The 19218-nt window shown below is 44.2% G+C and overlaps 1 protein-coding gene across 1 annotated transcript in view; it reads right to left on the bottom strand.

Moving 5' to 3' along the window:
• Positions 1-11769: 11769 nt before the first annotated feature.
• EPHB1 (EPH receptor B1) overlaps positions 11770-19218 on the bottom strand; it is a 467125-nt gene continuing 459676 nt past the window's right edge. Inside the window, exon 16 of the mRNA XM_001151617.7 lies at positions 11770-13221. Coding sequence (XP_001151617.1) covers positions 13113-13221 — 109 coding nt within the window. The 3' untranslated portion in view covers positions 11770-13112. The remainder of the gene's footprint in view (positions 13222-19218) is intronic.

Genomic DNA, 19218 nt, shown 5'->3' with positions numbered 1-19218 from the left:
TTCTTTCATTTATAAAAAGTCACGTAATAATATTTACCCTCTTCTCTGAGCTCCTACATGCTTACTCCCTCCAGCTAAGTGGCCTGCCTCCTTGGCCCCCAGCCATGTGCCCTCCTGTTGGCCATCACTTTCCTGCACCTGCCCTCTCCCTGACACCTGCTTGGCGGCCTGCAGTACCCAGAGGAGCCTGGGACTCTCAGTGGACTAGGATGGATGTAAATGGCCATTAGAGTTGGTAAAATGGCCCTGTCTTCCAAGGAGAGGGCACTTCCGGCAGTTAAGCGCTGATGGGTTCAGAGGCACTTGCCTTTGTAATGAGGATATTTGGGATAATTTCCCCTGCGGGCTGCAGCTTATGTCCTCGCTCCCTTTGGTCTGTGTCAGAGCAGCCTGGCAGGCATGTCTCCTCTGGGGCCTGACCCGCCTTGCCCCTTCCTGGCTGTGCAGCTGTGATGGCAACCAGTCAGTGCTAACACTTGGCACTCTGTCCCTGCATGCCTCGGGGGAGGCTGCCACACCTCGCTCAGTACTGTGGGCCCAGGTGGATTTGAGGCTGTCAACTGCTGCACCCAGGACTCTTTCTTCATACGTGCACTGCACTGTACTGCTTGCTTTCTCGACTCTCTGTTTCCCAGTGGCCCCCTCAGCTGGTCCTGCTGCCCCCAACTCCCTCTGCTCAACTGTTTATTTTATGAAGAAAATTACTGGAACCCCAGTCTATCAGCAGCTTTCCTAGAAAATCCTACTTGCAAAAGGAAGAGGGGGGTGGGGATAAATGCAAGGTGGGGAAAGGCAATGAGGCTGGGGGTTGTGGTTGCCATAGAAATGTAGAAGTGAGACTGACAGCTGAAAAGAATTTCCCAGAGCAAAGGAGGAGGGAGTGAGAGGGGAGTGAGGGGCGGTGAGCATGCATGAGGGGCAGCTGCCCAATGGGAAGTTACATCAAATACATTTAGAGGAAGGGGTATGAGGAGACAGGGCCCAGCCCAGGGATGCAGATTCTGCCACAGGGAACACGACTGAGATAAGAATGCAATCGGGAGTCCTGGGATCAGAGAAGCAGCTGCCTGGGTCTACAGAAGTGCACCAGTGCACATGGGATTCACCCAAAACCCCCTCCACCTGCGCACCAGAAGCAGAATCACCAACCCCATGGTCTGAATGAGGTGGAACCCTGCTTTGTAAGGTGATCTTGGCTTCTCTTCTGAAAACAGGTTGTGCGACAAAAGGAAGGATAGTGTGTGCTCTGGCTTCAGTTAGCTTCTTTTATCTGAGATTTATTTCTTCATTATAAAAAAGTCATTTTGGGCTTACTTAACCAATTTCCTCTTACTGGTCTTATTTCTTCTAATTACATGTGTGCGGCAGCTGATTATGCTTGCTTCACATCATGGGCTGGAAAAAGGATGACTTCCCCATCGTGTATGGAGTACGGTAAATCTCTCCCCAGTGCTCAGGGAAACTCTGGGGGCTCAGAGCGTAGAGGTGGGCCGGTAGCCTGGGGGCCAGAGTGGGGACCAGGCAGTGTCTGGTCATCAAGGCACTTCCTTCAAAGCCAGCAACATGGGCCCTGGTGTGGGGGAGAAGGGGGTGATGGCAGCTTGGGGCCAAGCTTCTCAAGCCAGCCTCTCCTAGGGGCAAACCTGGTGCTGCCTGCATGTGATGAACAGCTAGGTGTTGTCTAGAAACGGCCTCCTTGCCTCCTTTCAGATCCCTAATCCAGAAGGCCCAAACCCTCACAAACCAGCTCCACAGCCCTCCCTCGGGATTCCTGCCGCTATTGCGGCACTTCTCATGTTGTTTTTAATTTCCCGGTTAACTCCCCTTTTAGACTGTGAGCTCCCTTAGAGTAAAGGTGTGCCTGGCATTTATAGGGATCTAGTAAAGACTTATGAATGAATGGATGAACAAATATACAAATAAATAATTTACAAATACACAAATACGTAATGTTTCCTCTTGGAGACTCTCCTCCAGCCTTTCACTACGGCTGCCCTCTCCTGAGTCACCTGCTTATATGTTTCTACTTTTCCCATTGACTCTCCAGAGAAGGTCTCACCATTTGCCAAGAAATCAGAGTCCACAGTTACTGACGGTTCCTTTTCCTGGTGCTTTAGTCCAGGAGCACTGGCTTTTTAACACTGATCATGAACCATCTGCTTTTCACCACTCATGTTATATTCTGGGAGGCTTGCTTTGTTTATACCTTTCTGTGGTGGTTAGCCATGTTACAATACACTAAGATTCTCCTGAAACCAGCTTTCAAGAATGGCTGCAAGACCCATTGGTAAGGACTGCCTAATGAGGCTGACTAGATAGTCCCTGGGATCAGGATTTAGTTGGTGAGGCTTTTACAAATTTTTTAGGTTCCTGAAGTCTGTCCCAAGCTCTCTGACTCTAGCCACCACCCCTCCAGTCCACCTTAGGCAGGTCATGTCCAGGTTGGCCCAATTACAGAGCAGAAGGTCTTAATCATTAAGTTGCACAAGGATTCAGTAAACTATGGTACATATACCACCGCAACCCTCCACCTGTTTTTATCAATAAAGCTTTATGGGAGCACAGCCACACCCATCAATTTAAATATTGTCAATGACGGCTTTCACTGCACAATAGCAGAGACGAATAGTGGCAAAAGAGACCATATGGTCCACAAAGCCTAATATAATAACTATCTCACCTTCAGTGGAAACATTTTGGCATCTCCTAATAGGTTAGATCTATTGCACTGGAGTCTGGAAGAGATGCTCAGTTTTCTTGCACTCTGGCTAGCCATGAGTTTCAGAACCATAAACAGTTAACTAAATCTCAGCAGCATATGACAGTTTGCAAATAAGACCAAAGGAATGATGTTCACTCAAATGAAATCAACTGTACAGTAATGCCCCCTGGGCCAGACAAGTTAATGCTTGGCAAACTGCCCTCTCTGTGAAACATCTCAGCAGGAGCTGAGCCCCATGGTGGGAAAAAAACAATAAAAAAATTGTTAATTGTTAAATTGGATGTCAGAGAGAATATCTTTCAAAATTGCAGTAGGCACTTTGTGTTTGGAAAATACCGGACTGTGAGTAAGGCTAGAGGTCACCAATAGGCAGAGGAGCTCTCCCCTTCCTGGGCAAAATAGATGAAAGGCTTGGTGCCATCTGCTCTATTCTACAGGGAGACCCACCACCAGGTGCCCTGCCCAGCTGCTGTATTTTCATTTAGAGAGAGCACAAATGAAATCATGTGAGCAGGGTTATGTCCACGGAGTCCTAGAGAGTTGTAATATACATGGCCCAACCTTGAGCCTGAGGTGAAGTAACTTCAAGAAGAATCAATGTAATCAATGAGCATGCTTGGTCTTTTGCTTTCCTCAGTTAGAAGTGACTGATGGCAAAGGTGCCTGGATTCAATTATTAGTTCATTTATTCCGCAGATTTACTGTATGAAGACAGCGCCCCAGGCCTGCAGATTCAGCCACGAATAAGACACGCTCCTTTGCTTGACGGAGCTCCCAGGGATAAAGATGCATGAACAGACCGTGATAATACAGAGGGCTGAACATTGTGATGGTGAGAAGCACAGAGAATGGAGTGGGCAAAGAGGAGAAGCAGCTAACCCAAGTGGGAGGAATCTGGAATCCTTCAAGTAGAGCTGAGGCTTAAAGCAGAGCCAGGAAGCAGCCAGGTGAGAGGAGGTGGGACAGGGCAGGGGTTGAGCAGTGGCCACCAGGGACCGTGACAGACTTGATGGGTGCAAGAGGGGTGGTGTTGGGAAATGGGGACAGAGGTCATAAGGATTCATAGGTTTCCACATTTGAATTTTTCAGTTCCCTCCACAATGTTTTACCATATCCACACATTAATTGTATTATCTTTTAGTTACCATTATTTCCCTAAAACCAAGAACCAGTTTTACTTTCATAAACTTATTTTTAAAGGAACATTATAATTAGTGTGAAATAATGTATATGTTTTTGTGCTACCTATATTTTTCTGTAGTGTACATTAACATAAATGTATAAAGGATGTGGGTACATGTGTCCTGAAACCCTCTCACCCCCTGATGGTGCACTCACCACACTTTTGGAAACCCAATAGATTGACCCCGAGGATGGCATTTCAGTCACAAGAAAATCTCTGAACAGTTATTTAACTGAAGAAATCTCTTCATATGGACTAATAGGCCCAGAAATTGGGCTTTAATCAGAAGAGGATATTTGACTTAGTAGCAGGGATGAAAAGCCATAGGCCTGTGTGAATGAGCAAGCAATGTGCCTATACAACATATTGAAATTCCAGAATCTGGCCTGTGGTCCAATATGGCAAGCAGCCTGGGAATCCACCCAGGAGCAAGGCAAAGCTCAGCTCCAATCTCTGCAAACATGCAAGGCGAAGGGGAGAAATGATTACGATGACAGTTACACGTAACCATGAAGTTCACAAAACCCCCACATCCATGGAGGTTAAGGATTGACCTTTATCAGAAGGCAAGACGACTTTTTACAACAAACCTCAGGGACCCATTCATTTTCTATTTTTATATCATGTTTCCAAATCGCTAGAAGGAAAGTGAACTGATACTAGCCACCATTTACTGAGTACTCCCAACAACCAGGACCTAAACTACGTGATTTATGTGTGGCCCCTCATTTCACCCTTGCAAAACGCTGTGGGTTGAATATTACTCCCATTTTATAGACACAAAGCCTCAGAGTGTACATATGTTGCCTGCACTGTGTGGCAGGACTCAGGTGGCCAGTAGGAATTTCCAGAAGGCATCTAGCTCAGGTGGGGATATGGCTTGGTAACTCAGAGAAGACACTTCAGGCAAATAGGCTCAGTTCCAATCCTTGCTTTTCAGTGTGATCTAGAACAAGCTACTTGAACTTCTCTGAACCTTATTAGTTAATTCACTTTCAAAATGGGTATAATAACAGTCGTATAAGTAATTAGTTAGCCTGGCTCGTAGTAAGCACTCAAAAAAATGGCAATTACTATTACCATTTATATTATATAATTTATGATTATTATTTTTGAGAACTTCTCAAGTGGCCCTAATTTCAGCCCCCAACCCAGGAGCACATCCTCTAATTAGCTGGTAGAAAGATTCCCTTCACATTCTAAGAAGAATGTAAGATCCACTAAGAAGAGAAGACTCCCTTTACTTTCAGGGAAGAAAATGCTGATTAGGGCTCTTGTACTAAGTTCGGGTAAAAGGGTGACAGCTGGAAATGTCTACATTTATAAATGTAAGGTATAAGTGTCGCCTTATACCCAAACTTGGTACAGGAGCCCTAATCAGCATTTTCTTCTCTGAAAACATCTTGGCTATGGTCAGAGATCCCTGAGGTGTCCATGAGCACACACAAGTCCAGTTGGCATGCCATACTCCACTGGCATTTAGGGTTAGGTGCTTGTGTGCTCAGCCTCCTGGGTCCAGACCTTTCCTAGTGTATGCTGGAGGAGGAAGGCAATTGCTTCAGCATGGGGGTGAGGGAGATCTCCAAGAGTCAACACAGAGCCACAACAATCTAGCAAAAGGAGGACAAGCTGCTCAGAACTGGAAGCAGTTCATTCTAGCCATACAGTTTGGACACGGGACACTTTCTGCAGCCTTCATTTCCTGGAGAGGTGGGCATGACCAGACACTGGTATTGGGTAGCCACTGAGGGCTTCTGAGCAGGAGAAGAGCCTGTGATGTTTTCATCTTCCTTTCTCACTAGATCCTCTCATTGCCCACTCTCCCATTTCATTAGAAATGGGTGTGCTTGCCTAATTACTCTCACATTGCTATGGCAAGGCCTGTGAGTTCAATCACGGCTCTTCATCACAAGAGGTTGTGGGAACTAAGTGATTAGACTGTGAAGAAATTGGAAGGTGAGGTTGAGCTCTGCCAGGAACTCATGCCATGCTTCCTTTATTCATCCTCCAAACCAAATTGGAATTGCTTCACTTTAAGCCATACCATCCCTCCACCTGAACTCCCTACCTTCTTGGGGTCTGACCCTCTCAATTATCCTCTTTCTCTTTTTCTCTCTCTGTGGAATCTTTTTCATTAGCTTTTAAACATGTTGAAGTCTTTCCCACTAAAAAATAACAAAATAACAACCACCGAAAAGAGCCTCCAGTTACATCCTTACTTTTCTTCTCCTCTTCAAAGTCACTCTTTTTGAAAGACTGTGATGTTCTCTCTTTCCTCGACTCAGCTAGCATCTTCTACCAACACATCTCTGCTGAAACTGCTCTTACCATGGTCACCCAGGCCTTCCTGTGGCTAAACACATGGGCAGTTTTTAATCCTTACCTAATACTAACCCTTTTTGGCAACACTGGGAATCAGGACCACCATTCCCTCCCTGAGATTTTTCCCATTGGCTCCATGGACACTGCACATTCCTGATTTTTCTCTCTCTCTGTAGTGACTCTGTCCAGACTCCTCTGTGAGCCTTCCTTTGCCTGGACATTTGTTAAATATAGTTGTTTCTCAGGGTCCCATGTGGGCTCACTTCTCTCTCCACTCACATTCTCATGCAGTAAACTCCTCTACTCCTGTGGCTTTAATTACCATCTAGACAAAGGATGGCTCCCAAATCTATTTCATCAGCCCAAATCTCTTTGCTGAATTATGCAGCCCTATATCCAATGGCTCATAGGCAACTCGAATTCGTATTGTCCCCCTCTCCCACAATTTCTTCCTCCTTTTGTATTCTCTATGTCAGTGACTGGTATCAACATCCACTCATTTTCCCAAATCAGAAATTTGGAGTGTCATCCTCAACTCTTCCTTCCCTCACCCCTGAAAGCCAATCCCCCTTTCCCTTCTGCTGCTCTTGCCTCCTTCTTATTTCTTGAATCAATCCACTTTTCTCCATCCCCACTGCTACTTCTACGCCTTCACCCCGGCTGCCATCATCTGCTGAGATTATTACACCAGGCTTTCAACTAGTCTCCCTGAATCAACTTTTGCCATTCGGTTTTCTGTTTTGTGGCCAGAATGATTTGTATAAAATATAACTCCCTTGCTTCAACCTACTTTCCACAACTTACACTCAGAGTAATACCTGGATTCCTTATCATGCTCTAGCCCCTGCTACCCCTCCAGCTGCTCAGAGGGAGCACTGTATACTCCAGCCTCTCCAGCAGCGTGTGAGCCCACAAACACGCCATGTACTCTCTGGCTTCTGAACCTTGGCCCTTGCTGTTCCTTCTACCTACAATTTGAGTTCCACCACTGACACCACCCCCTCAACTTGATAACTCCTTCCATTCCTCAGGTTCCAGTTTAGCAGGCCACCCTGGGGTTGCCTTCTTTAACTGCCTGGGACAATGGTAGTGCCGCCTCTATGCTCCCATAGCCCTCTTCATTTTCCCATTGGAGTTATTTACAACATTGAGTTCTGCTATAAAAATTGTAGTTGAAATTTACTTGTCATTGTATTCTGTCAGAAAGCCATTTTCAGAGTATAGCAGTTGCTCATGTACATGCAAATATGAATTTAAATAAGACCAGAAGAGAAAACCAAAGTTTTCTTGGGGTAAAGAGAACTTCTCTCATTTAACAGTATTTCTCAGTTGCTTAGAAGTAGCTCATTTGCCCATAATTTTGTTTTGTTTTCTTATTTCAACATTTTTTTTTCTTCTGGTGAAAGGGAGGCCACAGGAATTCTTAGAGTAATAGTGGCTTTAGAAAGGACAAACAACTCTTGGAAGAAAGCCTTAGAGTAGAGGTAGTTGTACAAAACACCAGTGAAGTTTCACTGGCCAGAGAAGTGCTGCCCATCCTCTCCGTTCAGCCAGACATCTTCCAGCAGGACACAGCCCTGGTTCTGCTCTCAGAGGGTTGGGCCATCCTTCACCTCTGCTCTTCAATGTCCTTTGAATTTGCTGCCATTGTACCACGGACAACATCAAATTCATTCCTACATCTCAAGGCCTTTGCACGATGACTGACACTCAGTGGGAGGCTGCCTCACCCCAGGCTTGGGCTCTGGGGAAAACTGTGACATTATTTTAAAGATTCAAACAGGGTTTAAAAGGAGCATTTTAAACTTCACAAAACTAAAATTAGAATAGGCTACGATTGATAGCAGTTAGAGTAATTAAGAAAGATTCTAACTAAATATCCAGGGATTAATTTATTTTAAAGCATGCTCTTTAAGGTCATGGACTTTTGTAGGTGAAATAATGACATGTTAAACTTTCTTAATTCAAACTTATTTTAGTCACCACACATTTATTGAGCATCTTCCATGTGTCAGACAGTGTGCTGAGTGCTGAGTACATAGGTGAGTAGTATGTGCCCTGTGGCCACTTTCATTTGGAGAATTACCGCAAGCTTCTGCTAGGATACTATGTGCTAAGTCATGACTCACAGCGGCAAGAGAACCCCTCAAGGACCAGTGATAACAAGGCCAGCCCAGGAGGGATGCAGGAGGGAGAGCTCTCCTTTTTCCCCGGTGAGTGATGGAGGTCCATCCATCCCATCCACTCTTAATCAGGTCTGCAGAACACATCCTTCCACCCCCTACCAGGGCTTGCACTCTCTGAGAGGGACTGATAATTTGTTCTCAGACCTCTGTATAACTGTTCTCATTTGGAAATGACTGGTCTCAAGAGACTCCCTAGTGGTGAACATAGTTGCCATTGGACCTCAGTCAACTCGAGTGACCTTCCAGTGTGATCCAGACATACCCTTCCTCTTTTGGCCACCTTTCTGTGACCTCAGGGATTCCCCTCTACTATGCTCCTGCCTGCTGTCCCAGTGATATCTTGAACAATACAAAACCTCTCACTACTTTCAGAAATGGCTCTATGACTTCTAAACGGACTGCAAGTCTCAGCCAATGCAGAACTCGGGCTGATAGGAATCTTAAGGCCTCTTTTAGCACTGAGTGTCCTTGGAGTGCTCTGGATGGTGCCTGTTTGTGGCTGATCCCTGTCATGGCTGTGCCTTCCCCCTTGCTTCACTGACAGTGACCTCACCATGCCCTCAGCCAGTTGGTGCCAGAGCCACTAATATTTCTGAAAAGATGATGAAATTCCCAGGCTCCCCGAAAAGGCCTTCTTAGAACGTGAGGGAATTGTTAGAACCTTTCATTTTAACTGATACTTTGTAGATTCTCTTCTTCCTGCTCTATGTCTCAGTCTTCCTGCCCTCCGATATTCCTAAAGTCCTATTCCTCAACCCTCACTAATTTCTCTGCTCTCTTCTTAAGTGCATGGTCAAGGAAAACTTTACGTTCTCATTTAATTTCAATTATCCCAGGTGGCCTCGGCAAGAATCCAGTGACCTGGCTCCACACGTAACGTGGTGGGAAGGAGACATATGGAGAGGTGGAAGGCAGGAAGAAGCACATAATTTCAGTAGTGTGTGACTGTATTTGGACACCCAGGTGATACAATAAACATACAATCTGTAGATTTATCTACCTCTCTACCAGTCATTCATGTCTTTGAGTGCTGGAAGGGGCAGGGAGAGGGTGTGGAAAGGTGGGGCATAATCTCCAAGGATTCTCCACAAATCACCTCCTTTCCCATTACCCTTGACCTGGGAACATTAATTAAACATCTCCCACTTGCCCCTGTGTGACCTCCGCCCACCTGACTCCCAGTGGCTGCAGGTGTGCTGGCTGAGCAGTTCCCTTTCTGTGAGCCACACCCTGGGCTGCACAGCATGGCTGCAGGTTCCATCTCTTTAGCCTGGCTCTCAGGGCTATGGGCCACTGACCCTTGTGCAAAGTGTGTTTTTAACTAAGGGTCCAAATTGGATTTAGTCTTCTGTGAGATGATGAGGCAGCATATGTAGCTGAAATTTAGAGCATTGGGGTCTCACTGACATAATTCTCCCCACAGAGCTTCTTTGAAGGTGTTAGTAAAGCCCCCTGGAGCTAAATGTGCCAGTGGAAGAGACACAAGATGCGAACCAGCCTTTCCCATCACTTCATGCCAAAAGTGTGAGGGTTCGTTCCCTTCTTTCTGGGTATCTCAAGAACCTCGATCACTATTATTTCCTGAAGCAGGAGCTTTATGTCTATTATCACTAATTCTCAGGAAGGTAGGCTTGGGTAATACAGTGATTCTCAAAGCATGGTCCCTGGACCAGCAGCATCAGTAGCACCTGGAAACTTGTGAGAAGTGCATGTTCTCCAGTTCCACTCTAGACCTGCTGAATCAGGAGCCCAAAGGTGGAGCCTGTGATCTTTGTTTTAACAATACCTCTAGGTGATACCAATGCACACTCAAGTGTGAGACCCACTGGGGTAAGTGGTTAAAAGCAAGGAGTCAGGTTGCCTGAATCAAAATCCTGACTCCACCATTGTGTGATCTGGGAAGGTCCTTTGTCTCTGTTTTCTCATCCAAAATTGGGAACAATAAATTACCTGCTACTATTTCACAAGATTATGGTGAGGAAGAGATTTCATGCATGTAAGGCAGTTAGATAAGTGCCTGGCATAGAGAACCTACTCAGGAATGTTAGGTACTCTTCATTGAAGGTAGGTATTATTTTCCTATTACACAGATGAGGAAACTGAGGCTCAGAGAGGTTCATGACTGGCCCAGTGCTGCAGAGGTAATGTGTGAGGTCTCACTCACTAGTGACACATCTCCTTCCCTTCATGCTTCATGTGTTCCTGTAGTTCATCTGGGGTGTAGGGGTGGGGCCTTGTGCAGGGCATCTGTGGGGGTTGGGGGTGTCCAGATCTTGGTCGTGCCCACCTCACTGAAAACTGTGCCTCGAGGCACCCTGGCCTTGGCTCTGCTGACCCCTCATGCTTTCCTCTTGTGCACTTTGGATTCTTGCTGTCTCCATTCTGGGATCTATGGTGAAACCAAGCCAAAGGGTTTAACAGGACTTTCACCTTGACCCTGCTTTGTCCACAACCAGAAGATGAGTTGGCATTGGTGGAGGCGGTAGTGAGAATTCAGGGTTAAAGATTCTGCCAGAGGACTTTAGTGACGACAGATTAAAATTCATTCCTGTGGAAAATTGAGAGTAGATTAGCCAAATTGCCTAGACTTGTATGATACTCATGGATCGGGGTCTTTGGGGTAATTAGTAAATTGTGCATGGAATTGGTAAGCAATTAATAAAGGGAAATTTTCTCTTCTACCTGCATGGTTGGATTGGGGTCCTTTGCAGCCTCAGGCAAACTTGCTGAGAGGAGTTCTGTCCATCCACTTCCATTCTCCAGGGGTTCAGCCATGGATGGTGATTTAAGATGAGCTCCACTGAATTAATGCTGTACCCCCAGGCTTGTGGACCACTTTGAAGGGGTTAATTGTTCGGGGAATCTTGGCCGGTGATTTTAGAAGGTAAGAACCACCCCATATCAAAGTTAACAATGACTAGGGGAAAAGGCTATTATCAGTGTAAGCATGTATTAAATGAGCTACTTGGCAACCATAACACCTTTCACTGCCTCATATCTCTTCACTCCCAACTGCATGTTCATAGATAAACCACAAGCAAGCAGTCTACATTTACAAAATTGGCCTGGATGTGGACTTCTCAAATGCAGTCTGTAAACTAAAATCAGGGTTGATAGTGTATTCATGGTGATTGTTTATGTTTATTTGCCAGCGACTTCTTAAGCCTTATTTATTCAGTTTTTCCTTTGGATCACATCAGTGCCAGAGAGTTTACTACATTCTGCTTCTTGGCATTCATGGGGTCAAGGATGTGTTCCCTCCCTCCCACATTAGAAAGAAGAAGGACAGTTGTTAAGGATTCTCCTGAAATTTGGGGACAACCCTCTGGGATCCAGGGAGACACACTCTGACACCATTTTACGTAAACCCAGACATGCTTCTGCTCTTTTTAATTAGACAGATAAAATTAGCAAGGAGATTAAGGTAAAAGGAGAAATTAAAAATAATTAAATGTTAGGTGGAATTTACAAAAGTGAATTGAACAATGAGGTACAATAAGGAATGTAAAGAGAAACACAGACACATTTGAAACATTCCTCGGATGCCACATGGCTTAAGCCAGTCCATAGGTAAAGCAAGAATTCTCCCTTGTCACTTCTTGAATTGCAGATTCCAGTGATGTGAAAGAACATTCTCCAGAAACACTTTCCTTCTCCTTTTCTTCAGATGTTATCAGGAATAATTAATCAGTCAGTATCATTCCAGGATGGCCCACACTGCATCCAATTCAAACTACTCACCTGTTTCCTGTCTGAATTTGCAAACTTTTTTTTTCCTTTCATTTTATTTTTCTCCCTCTCCTCTCTTCCCATTGAGCCAATAGGCCGATTGGGCCAACCAGAAAGCCAAACCAACACCACATTCCAGCCCCTTTGGATTTCCTAGGGACAAAGACTTCCCAGTTCTTCTTTCTTGTTTGCATCTGTTACGAACAAGCACAGTCATTTTATAACACAGACATACATATGTGTGCTTTTGCACACGGAAACAGGTTTTTCTTCTTTTTTTTTCCCCAATTTGTGGTTTCTTTTTCCTTTTTGCAGAAAATGCAAACAAAAGAAAAACGAGGTTTTCAATTGAAGGTACATCTCTTCTTCAATATGAAGACATTAATTGAATTGGTTGGATCCCCATGCAGTGGTCAGCAAAGTCCTTTGGCAACTGACAGAACAACATCTGGAGACTCAGGAGCTGGGTTTTGTTTGAAGAAACTTCCCTACAGGAGTCATGAGCAAAGGGAAACGAGTGTGGGAGAAGGGAGGGGACTCTCAGGGAGGAGTACAAAAGGAGAAAAGAAAAGAATGTCATTGGTGAGGAAGAAAATGGAACACTGCTTCTGTTTCTTCCCTCTACCTCCTTCCCTTTCTTCCTGTGGTTGGGCAACTCCAGCCCACTGAGAGTGGGAGCTGGGTTTACTCTTGTTCTCCTGATGCATATTGTTTTGTCTTCACTTCTGTTGAACATCACCTTTTTATATTTTTATTATATATTTGGTTTCCCACGGCATCTCAAACATGCTTCTGTCACTGAGAAATGGAGATTGCCTGCTAGCAACAGGTCCGGTTGATTCTTCACTGATGGAAATGCATTCCTCAGCTGAGAAGCCAGTCTCTCCAGTACATTCCACAGTGGTCAACCTCTGGTCCCCCTTGACCCTGGTCCTTTTCCCTCCTCTCCTTCCCCAAGAAACAAGAGTTCTCATGCCATTGCCGTTGGTGACTGACTCATCTGGACCCTCATAGAATGAATGCTGTTCAGGATCTTCTTCTGATGGCCTGCCAAGGTGATGCCTATTCTCAGGAGGTCTCTAGGAGGAAAGAGCCAGAAAAGAAGTCACTTTAGTGTTAGGTTAGCTTTTCGCAGATCAAAACTCATCACTAAAGCCATGCTCCTGAGAAGTAGCCATGCTACAAAAATCCAACTAGCTTAAGTTTACCCAAGTTTTTGGCAAACTTCCAATTAGAGATTTTCCTGCTCACTTTCACTTTCTCCTTCTCCTCTAATGGTTCCTCCAGCTTAGGCAATCCTGGGAGTGCTGTGCCTTGTTCCAGGGGTGTGTTCCTTATGTACGGGCTCTAAGGCAGCCCCTTCATTGTCTCCTGACCCTCAGATGGACTGGAATTTTCCTCTGCTATTTTTTAACACTCCAAGTGCACACTATACGGGGCTTCAGTTATTCTGTGGAGTTTTCTGCCTAAATTAGTGATCACCCACTGAGACTGAAAAGATGTGGGGCTCACCTGGTCTTCTGATGTTTTCCCCTGAGTTTCCATTTGCTGCCTCCATGTGAATTTTAATGTATGCATTTTTAAGAAGAGTGGGCTCAAAATAACTAAAATATCTGCCCAATCAGGAACCCAAGGAATATGTCCAGGATAGAGCACTGAATTGGATTAATAAGAACAAGTTCGTGGCTTATAGTTGACCTGTGCTAGACCCACGCATTCTTCCTCGGTTAATAATAATACATAACACTGCTTGAATGCATCCCACGTGCCATACACTATCTCATTTAAACCTATGTGAAAGCATTTCATAAAAATAGAGAAACCACTGCAAACTCAATGATGATAAAAATTTAACAGTGATTGGAGGAGCCAAGATGGCCAAATAGGAACAGCTCCGGTCTACAGCTCCCAGCGTGAGTGACGCAGAAGACGGGTGATTTCTGCATTTCCATCTGAGGTACTGGGTTCATCTCACTAGGGAGTGCCAGACAGTGGGCGCAGGACAGTGGGTGTGCGCACCATGCGTGAGCCAAAGCAGGGTGAGGCATTGCCTCACTCGGGAAGCACAAGGGGTCAGGGAATTCCCTTTCCTAGTCAAAGAAAAGGGTGACGGACGGCACCTGGAAAATCGGGTCACTCCCACCCAAATACTGCGCTTTTCCGACAGGCTTAAAACACGGCGCACCACAAGATTATATCCTGCACCTGGCTCGGAGGGTCCTATGCCCACGGAGTCTCACTGATTGCTAGCACAGCAGTCTGAGATCAAACTGCAAGGCGGCAGCGAGGCTGGCGGAGGGGCGCCCGCCATTACCCAGGCTTGCTTAGGTAAACAAAGCAGCCTGGAAGCTCTAACTGGATGGAGCCCACCACAGCTCAAGGAGGCCTGCATGCCTCTGTAGGCTCCACCTCTGGGGGCAGGGCACAGACAAACAAAAGACAGCAGTAACCTCTGCAGACTTAAATGTCCCTGTCTGACAGCTTTGAAGAGAGCAGTGGTTCTCCCAGCACGCAGCTGGAGATCTGAGAACGGGCAGACTGCCTCCTCAAGTGGGTCCCTGACCCCCCAGCAACCTAACTGGGAGGCACCTCCCAGCAGGGGCACACTGACACCTCACACTGCAGAGTATTCCAACAGACCTGCAGCTGAGAGTCCTGTCTGTTAGAAGGAAAACTAACAAACAGAAAGGACATCCACACCAAAAACCCATCTGTACATCACCATCATCAAGGACCAAAAGTAGATAAAACCACAAAGATGGGGAAAAAAACAGAACAGAAAAGCTGGAAACTCTAAAAAGCAGAGTGCCCCTCCTCCTCCAAAGGAACGCAGTTCCTCACCAGCAACGGAACAAAGCTGGATGGAGAATGACTTTGATGAGTTGAGAGAAGAAGGCTTCAGACGATCACATTACTCTGAGCTACGGGAGGACATTCAAACCAAAGGCAAAGAAGTTGAAAACTTTGAAAAAAATTTAGAAGAATGTATAACTAGAATAACCAATACAGAGAAGTGAAGTGCTTAAAGGAGCTGATGGAGCTGAAAACCAAGGCTCGAGAACTACGTGAAGAATGCAGAAGCCTCAGGAGCTGATTCGATCAACTGGAAGAAAGGGTATCAGCAATGGAAGATGAAATGAATGAAATGAAGCGAGAAGGGAAGTGTAGAGAAAAAAGAATAAAAAGAAATGAGCAAAGCCTCCAAGAAATATGGGACTATGTGAAAAGACCAAATCTACGTCTGATTGGTGTACCTGAAAGTGATGAGGAGAATGGAAGCAAGTTGGAAAACATGCTGCAGGATATTATCCAGGAGAACTTCCCCAATCTAGCAAGGCAGGCCAACGTTCAGATTCAGGAAATACAGAGAATGCCACAAAGATACTCCTCGAGAAGAGCAACTCCAAGACACATAATTGTCAGATTCACCAAAGTTGAAATGAAGGAAAAAATGTTAAGGGCAGCCAGAGAGAAAGGTCGGGTTACTCTCAAAAGGAAGCCCATGAGACTAACAGCGGATCTCTCAGCAGAAACCCTACAAGTCAGAAGACAGTGGGGGCCAATATTCAACATTCTTAAAGAAAAGAATTTTCAACCCAGAATTTCATATCCAGCCAAACTGAGCTTCATAAGCGAAGGAGAAATAAAATACTTTACAGATAAGCAAATGCTGAGAGATTTTGTCACCACCAGGCCTGCCCTAAAAGAGCTCCTGAAGGAAGCGCTAAATATGGAAAGGAACAACTGGTACCAGCCGCTGCAAAATCATGCCAAAATGTAAAGACCATCAAGACTAGGAAGAAACTGCATCAACTAACGAGCAAAATAACCAGCTAACATCATAATGACAGGATCAAATTCACACATAACAATATTAACTTTAAATGTAAATGGACTAAATGCTCCAATTAAAAGACACAGACTGGCAAATTGGATAAAGAGTCAAGACCCATCAGTGTGCTGTATTCAGGAAACCCATCTCATGTGCAGAGACACACATAGGCTCAAAATAAAAGGATGGAGGAAGATCTACCAACCAAGCAAATGGAAAACAAAAGACGCAGGGGTTGCAATCCTAGTCTCTGATAAAACAGACTTTAAACCAACAAAGATCAAAAGAGACAAAGAAGGCCATTACATAATGGTAAAGGGATCAATTCAACAAGAAGAGCTAACTATCCTAAATATATATGCACCCAATACAGGAGCACCCAGATTCATAAAGCAAGTCCTGAGTGACCTACAAAGAGACTTAGACTCCCACACATTAATAATGGGAGACTTTAACACCCCACTGTCAACATTAGACAGATCAACGAGACAGAAAGTCAACAAGGATACCCAGGAATTGAACTCAGCTCTGCACCAAGCGGACCTAATAGACATCTACAGAACTCTCCACCCCAAGTCAACAGAATATACATTTTTTTCAGCACCACACCACACCTATTCCAAAATTGACCACATACTTGGAAGTAAAGCTCTCCTCAGCAAATGTAAAAGAACAGAAATTATAACAAACTATCTCTCAGACCACAGTGCAATCAAACTAGAACTCAGGATTAAGAATCTCACTCAAAACCGCTCAACTACATGGAAACTGAACAACCTGCTCCTGAATGACTACTGGGTACATAACAAAATGAAGGCAGAAATAAAGATGTTCTTTGAAACCAATGACAACAAAGACACAACATACCAGAATCTCTGGGACGCATTCAAAGCAGTGTGTAGAGGGAAATTTATAGCACTAAATGCCCACAAGAGAAAGCAGGAAAGATCCAAAATTGACACCATAACATCACAATTAATTAAAAGAACTAGAAAAGCAAGAGCAAACACATTCAAAAGCTAGCAGAAGGCAAGAAATAACTAAAATCAGAGCAGAACTGAAGGAAATAGAGACATAAAAAACCCTTCAAAAAATTAATGAATCCAGGAGCTGGTTTTTTGAAAGGATCAACAAAATTCATAGACCGCTAGCAAGACTAATAAAGAAAAAAAGAGAGAAGAATCAAATAGACGCAATAAAAAATGATAAAGGGGATATCACCACCGATCCCACAGAAATACAAACTACCATCAGAGAATACTACAAACACCTCTATGGAAATAAACTAGAAAATCTAAAAGAAATGGATAAATTCCTTGACACATACACTCTCCCAAGACTAAACCAGGAAGAAGTTGAATCTCTGAATAGACCAATAACAGGAGCTGAAATTTTGGCAATAATCAATAGCTTACCAACCAAAAAGAGTCCAGGACCAGATGGATTCACAGCCGAATTCTACCAGAGGTACAAGGAGGAACTGGTACCATTCCTTCTGAAACTATTCCAATCAATAGAAAAAGAGGGAATCCTCCCTAACTCATTTTATGAGGCCAGCATCATTCTGATACCAAAGCCAGGCAGAGACACAACAAAAAAAGAGAATTTTAGACCAATATCCTTGATGAACATTGATGCAAAAACCTTCAATAAAATACTGGCAAACCAAATCCAGCAGCACATCAAAAAGCTTATCCACCATGATCAAGTGGGCTTCATCCTTGGGATGCAAGGCTGGTTCAATATACGCAAATCAATAAATGTAATCCAGCATATAAACAGAGCCAAAGACAAAAACCACATGATTATCTCAATAGATGCAGAAAAAGCCTTTGACAAAATTCAACAACCCTTCATGCTAAAAACTCTCAATAAATTAGGTATTGATGGGACGTATTTCAAAATAATAAGAGCTATCTATGACAAACCCACAGCCAATATCATACTGAATGGGCAAAAACTGGAAGCATTCCCTTTGAAAACTGGCACAAGACAGGGATGCCCTCTCTCACCACTCCTATTCAACATAGTGTTGGAAGTTCTGGCCAGGGCAGTTAGGCAGGAGAAGGAAATAAAGAGTATTCAATTAGGAAAAGAGGAAGTCAAATTGTCCCTGTTTGCAGATGACATGATTGTAAATCTAGAAAACCCCATTGTCTCAGCCCAAAATCTCCTTAAGCTGATAAGCAACTTCAGCAAAGTCTCAGGATACAAAATCAATGTACAAAAATCACAAGCATTCTTATACACCAACAACAGACAAACAGAGAGCCAAATCATGAGTGAACTCCCATTCACAATTGCTTCAAAGAGAATAAAATACCTAGGAATCCAACTTACAAGGGATGTGAAGGACCTCTTCAAGGAGAACTACAAACCACTGCTCAAGGAAATAAAAGAGGATACAAACAAATGGAAGAACATTCCCTGCTCATGGGTAGGAAGAATCAATATCGTGAAAATGGCCATACTGCCCAAGGTAATTTATAGATTCAATGCCATCCCCATTAAGCTACCAATGCCTTTCTTCACAGAATTGGAAAAAACTACTTTAAAGTTCATATGGAACCAAAAAAGAGCCCGCATCGCCAAGTCAATCCTAAGCCAAAAGAACAAAGCTGGAGGCATCACACTACCTGACTTCAAACTATACTACAAGGCTACAGTAACCAAAACAGCAGGGTACTGGTACCAAAACAGAGATATAGATCAATGGAACAGAACAGAGCCCTCAGAAATAACGCCGCATATCTACGACGATCTGATCTTTGACAAACCTGAGAAAAACAAGCAATGGGGAAAGGATTCCCTATTTAATAAATGGTGCTGGGAAAACTGGCTAGCCATATGTAGAAAGCTGAAACTGGATCCCTTCCTTACACCTTACACAAAAATCAATTCAAGATGGATTAAAGACTTAAACGTTAGACCTAACACCATAAAAACCCTAGAAGAAAACCTAGGCATTACCATTCAGGACATAGGCATGGGCAAGGACTTCATGTCTAAAACACCAAAAGCAATGGCAACAAAAGACAAAATTGACAAATGGGATCTAATTAAACTAAAGAGCTTCTGCACAGCAAAAGAAACTACCATCACAGTGAACAGGCAACCTACAACATGGGAGAAAATTTTCGCAACCTACTCATCTGACAAAGGGCTAATATCCAGAATCTACAATGAACTCAAACAAATTTACAAGAAAAAAACAAAAAACCCCATCAAAAAGTGGGCAAAGGAC

This window comes from Pan troglodytes, chromosome 2, assembly GCF_028858775.2.
Source record: "Pan troglodytes isolate AG18354 chromosome 2, NHGRI_mPanTro3-v2.0_pri, whole genome shotgun sequence".
Classification (NCBI taxonomy): Eukaryota; Metazoa; Chordata; class Mammalia; order Primates; family Hominidae; genus Pan; species Pan troglodytes.
This window is presented reverse-complemented; position numbering and strand designations above follow the sequence as displayed.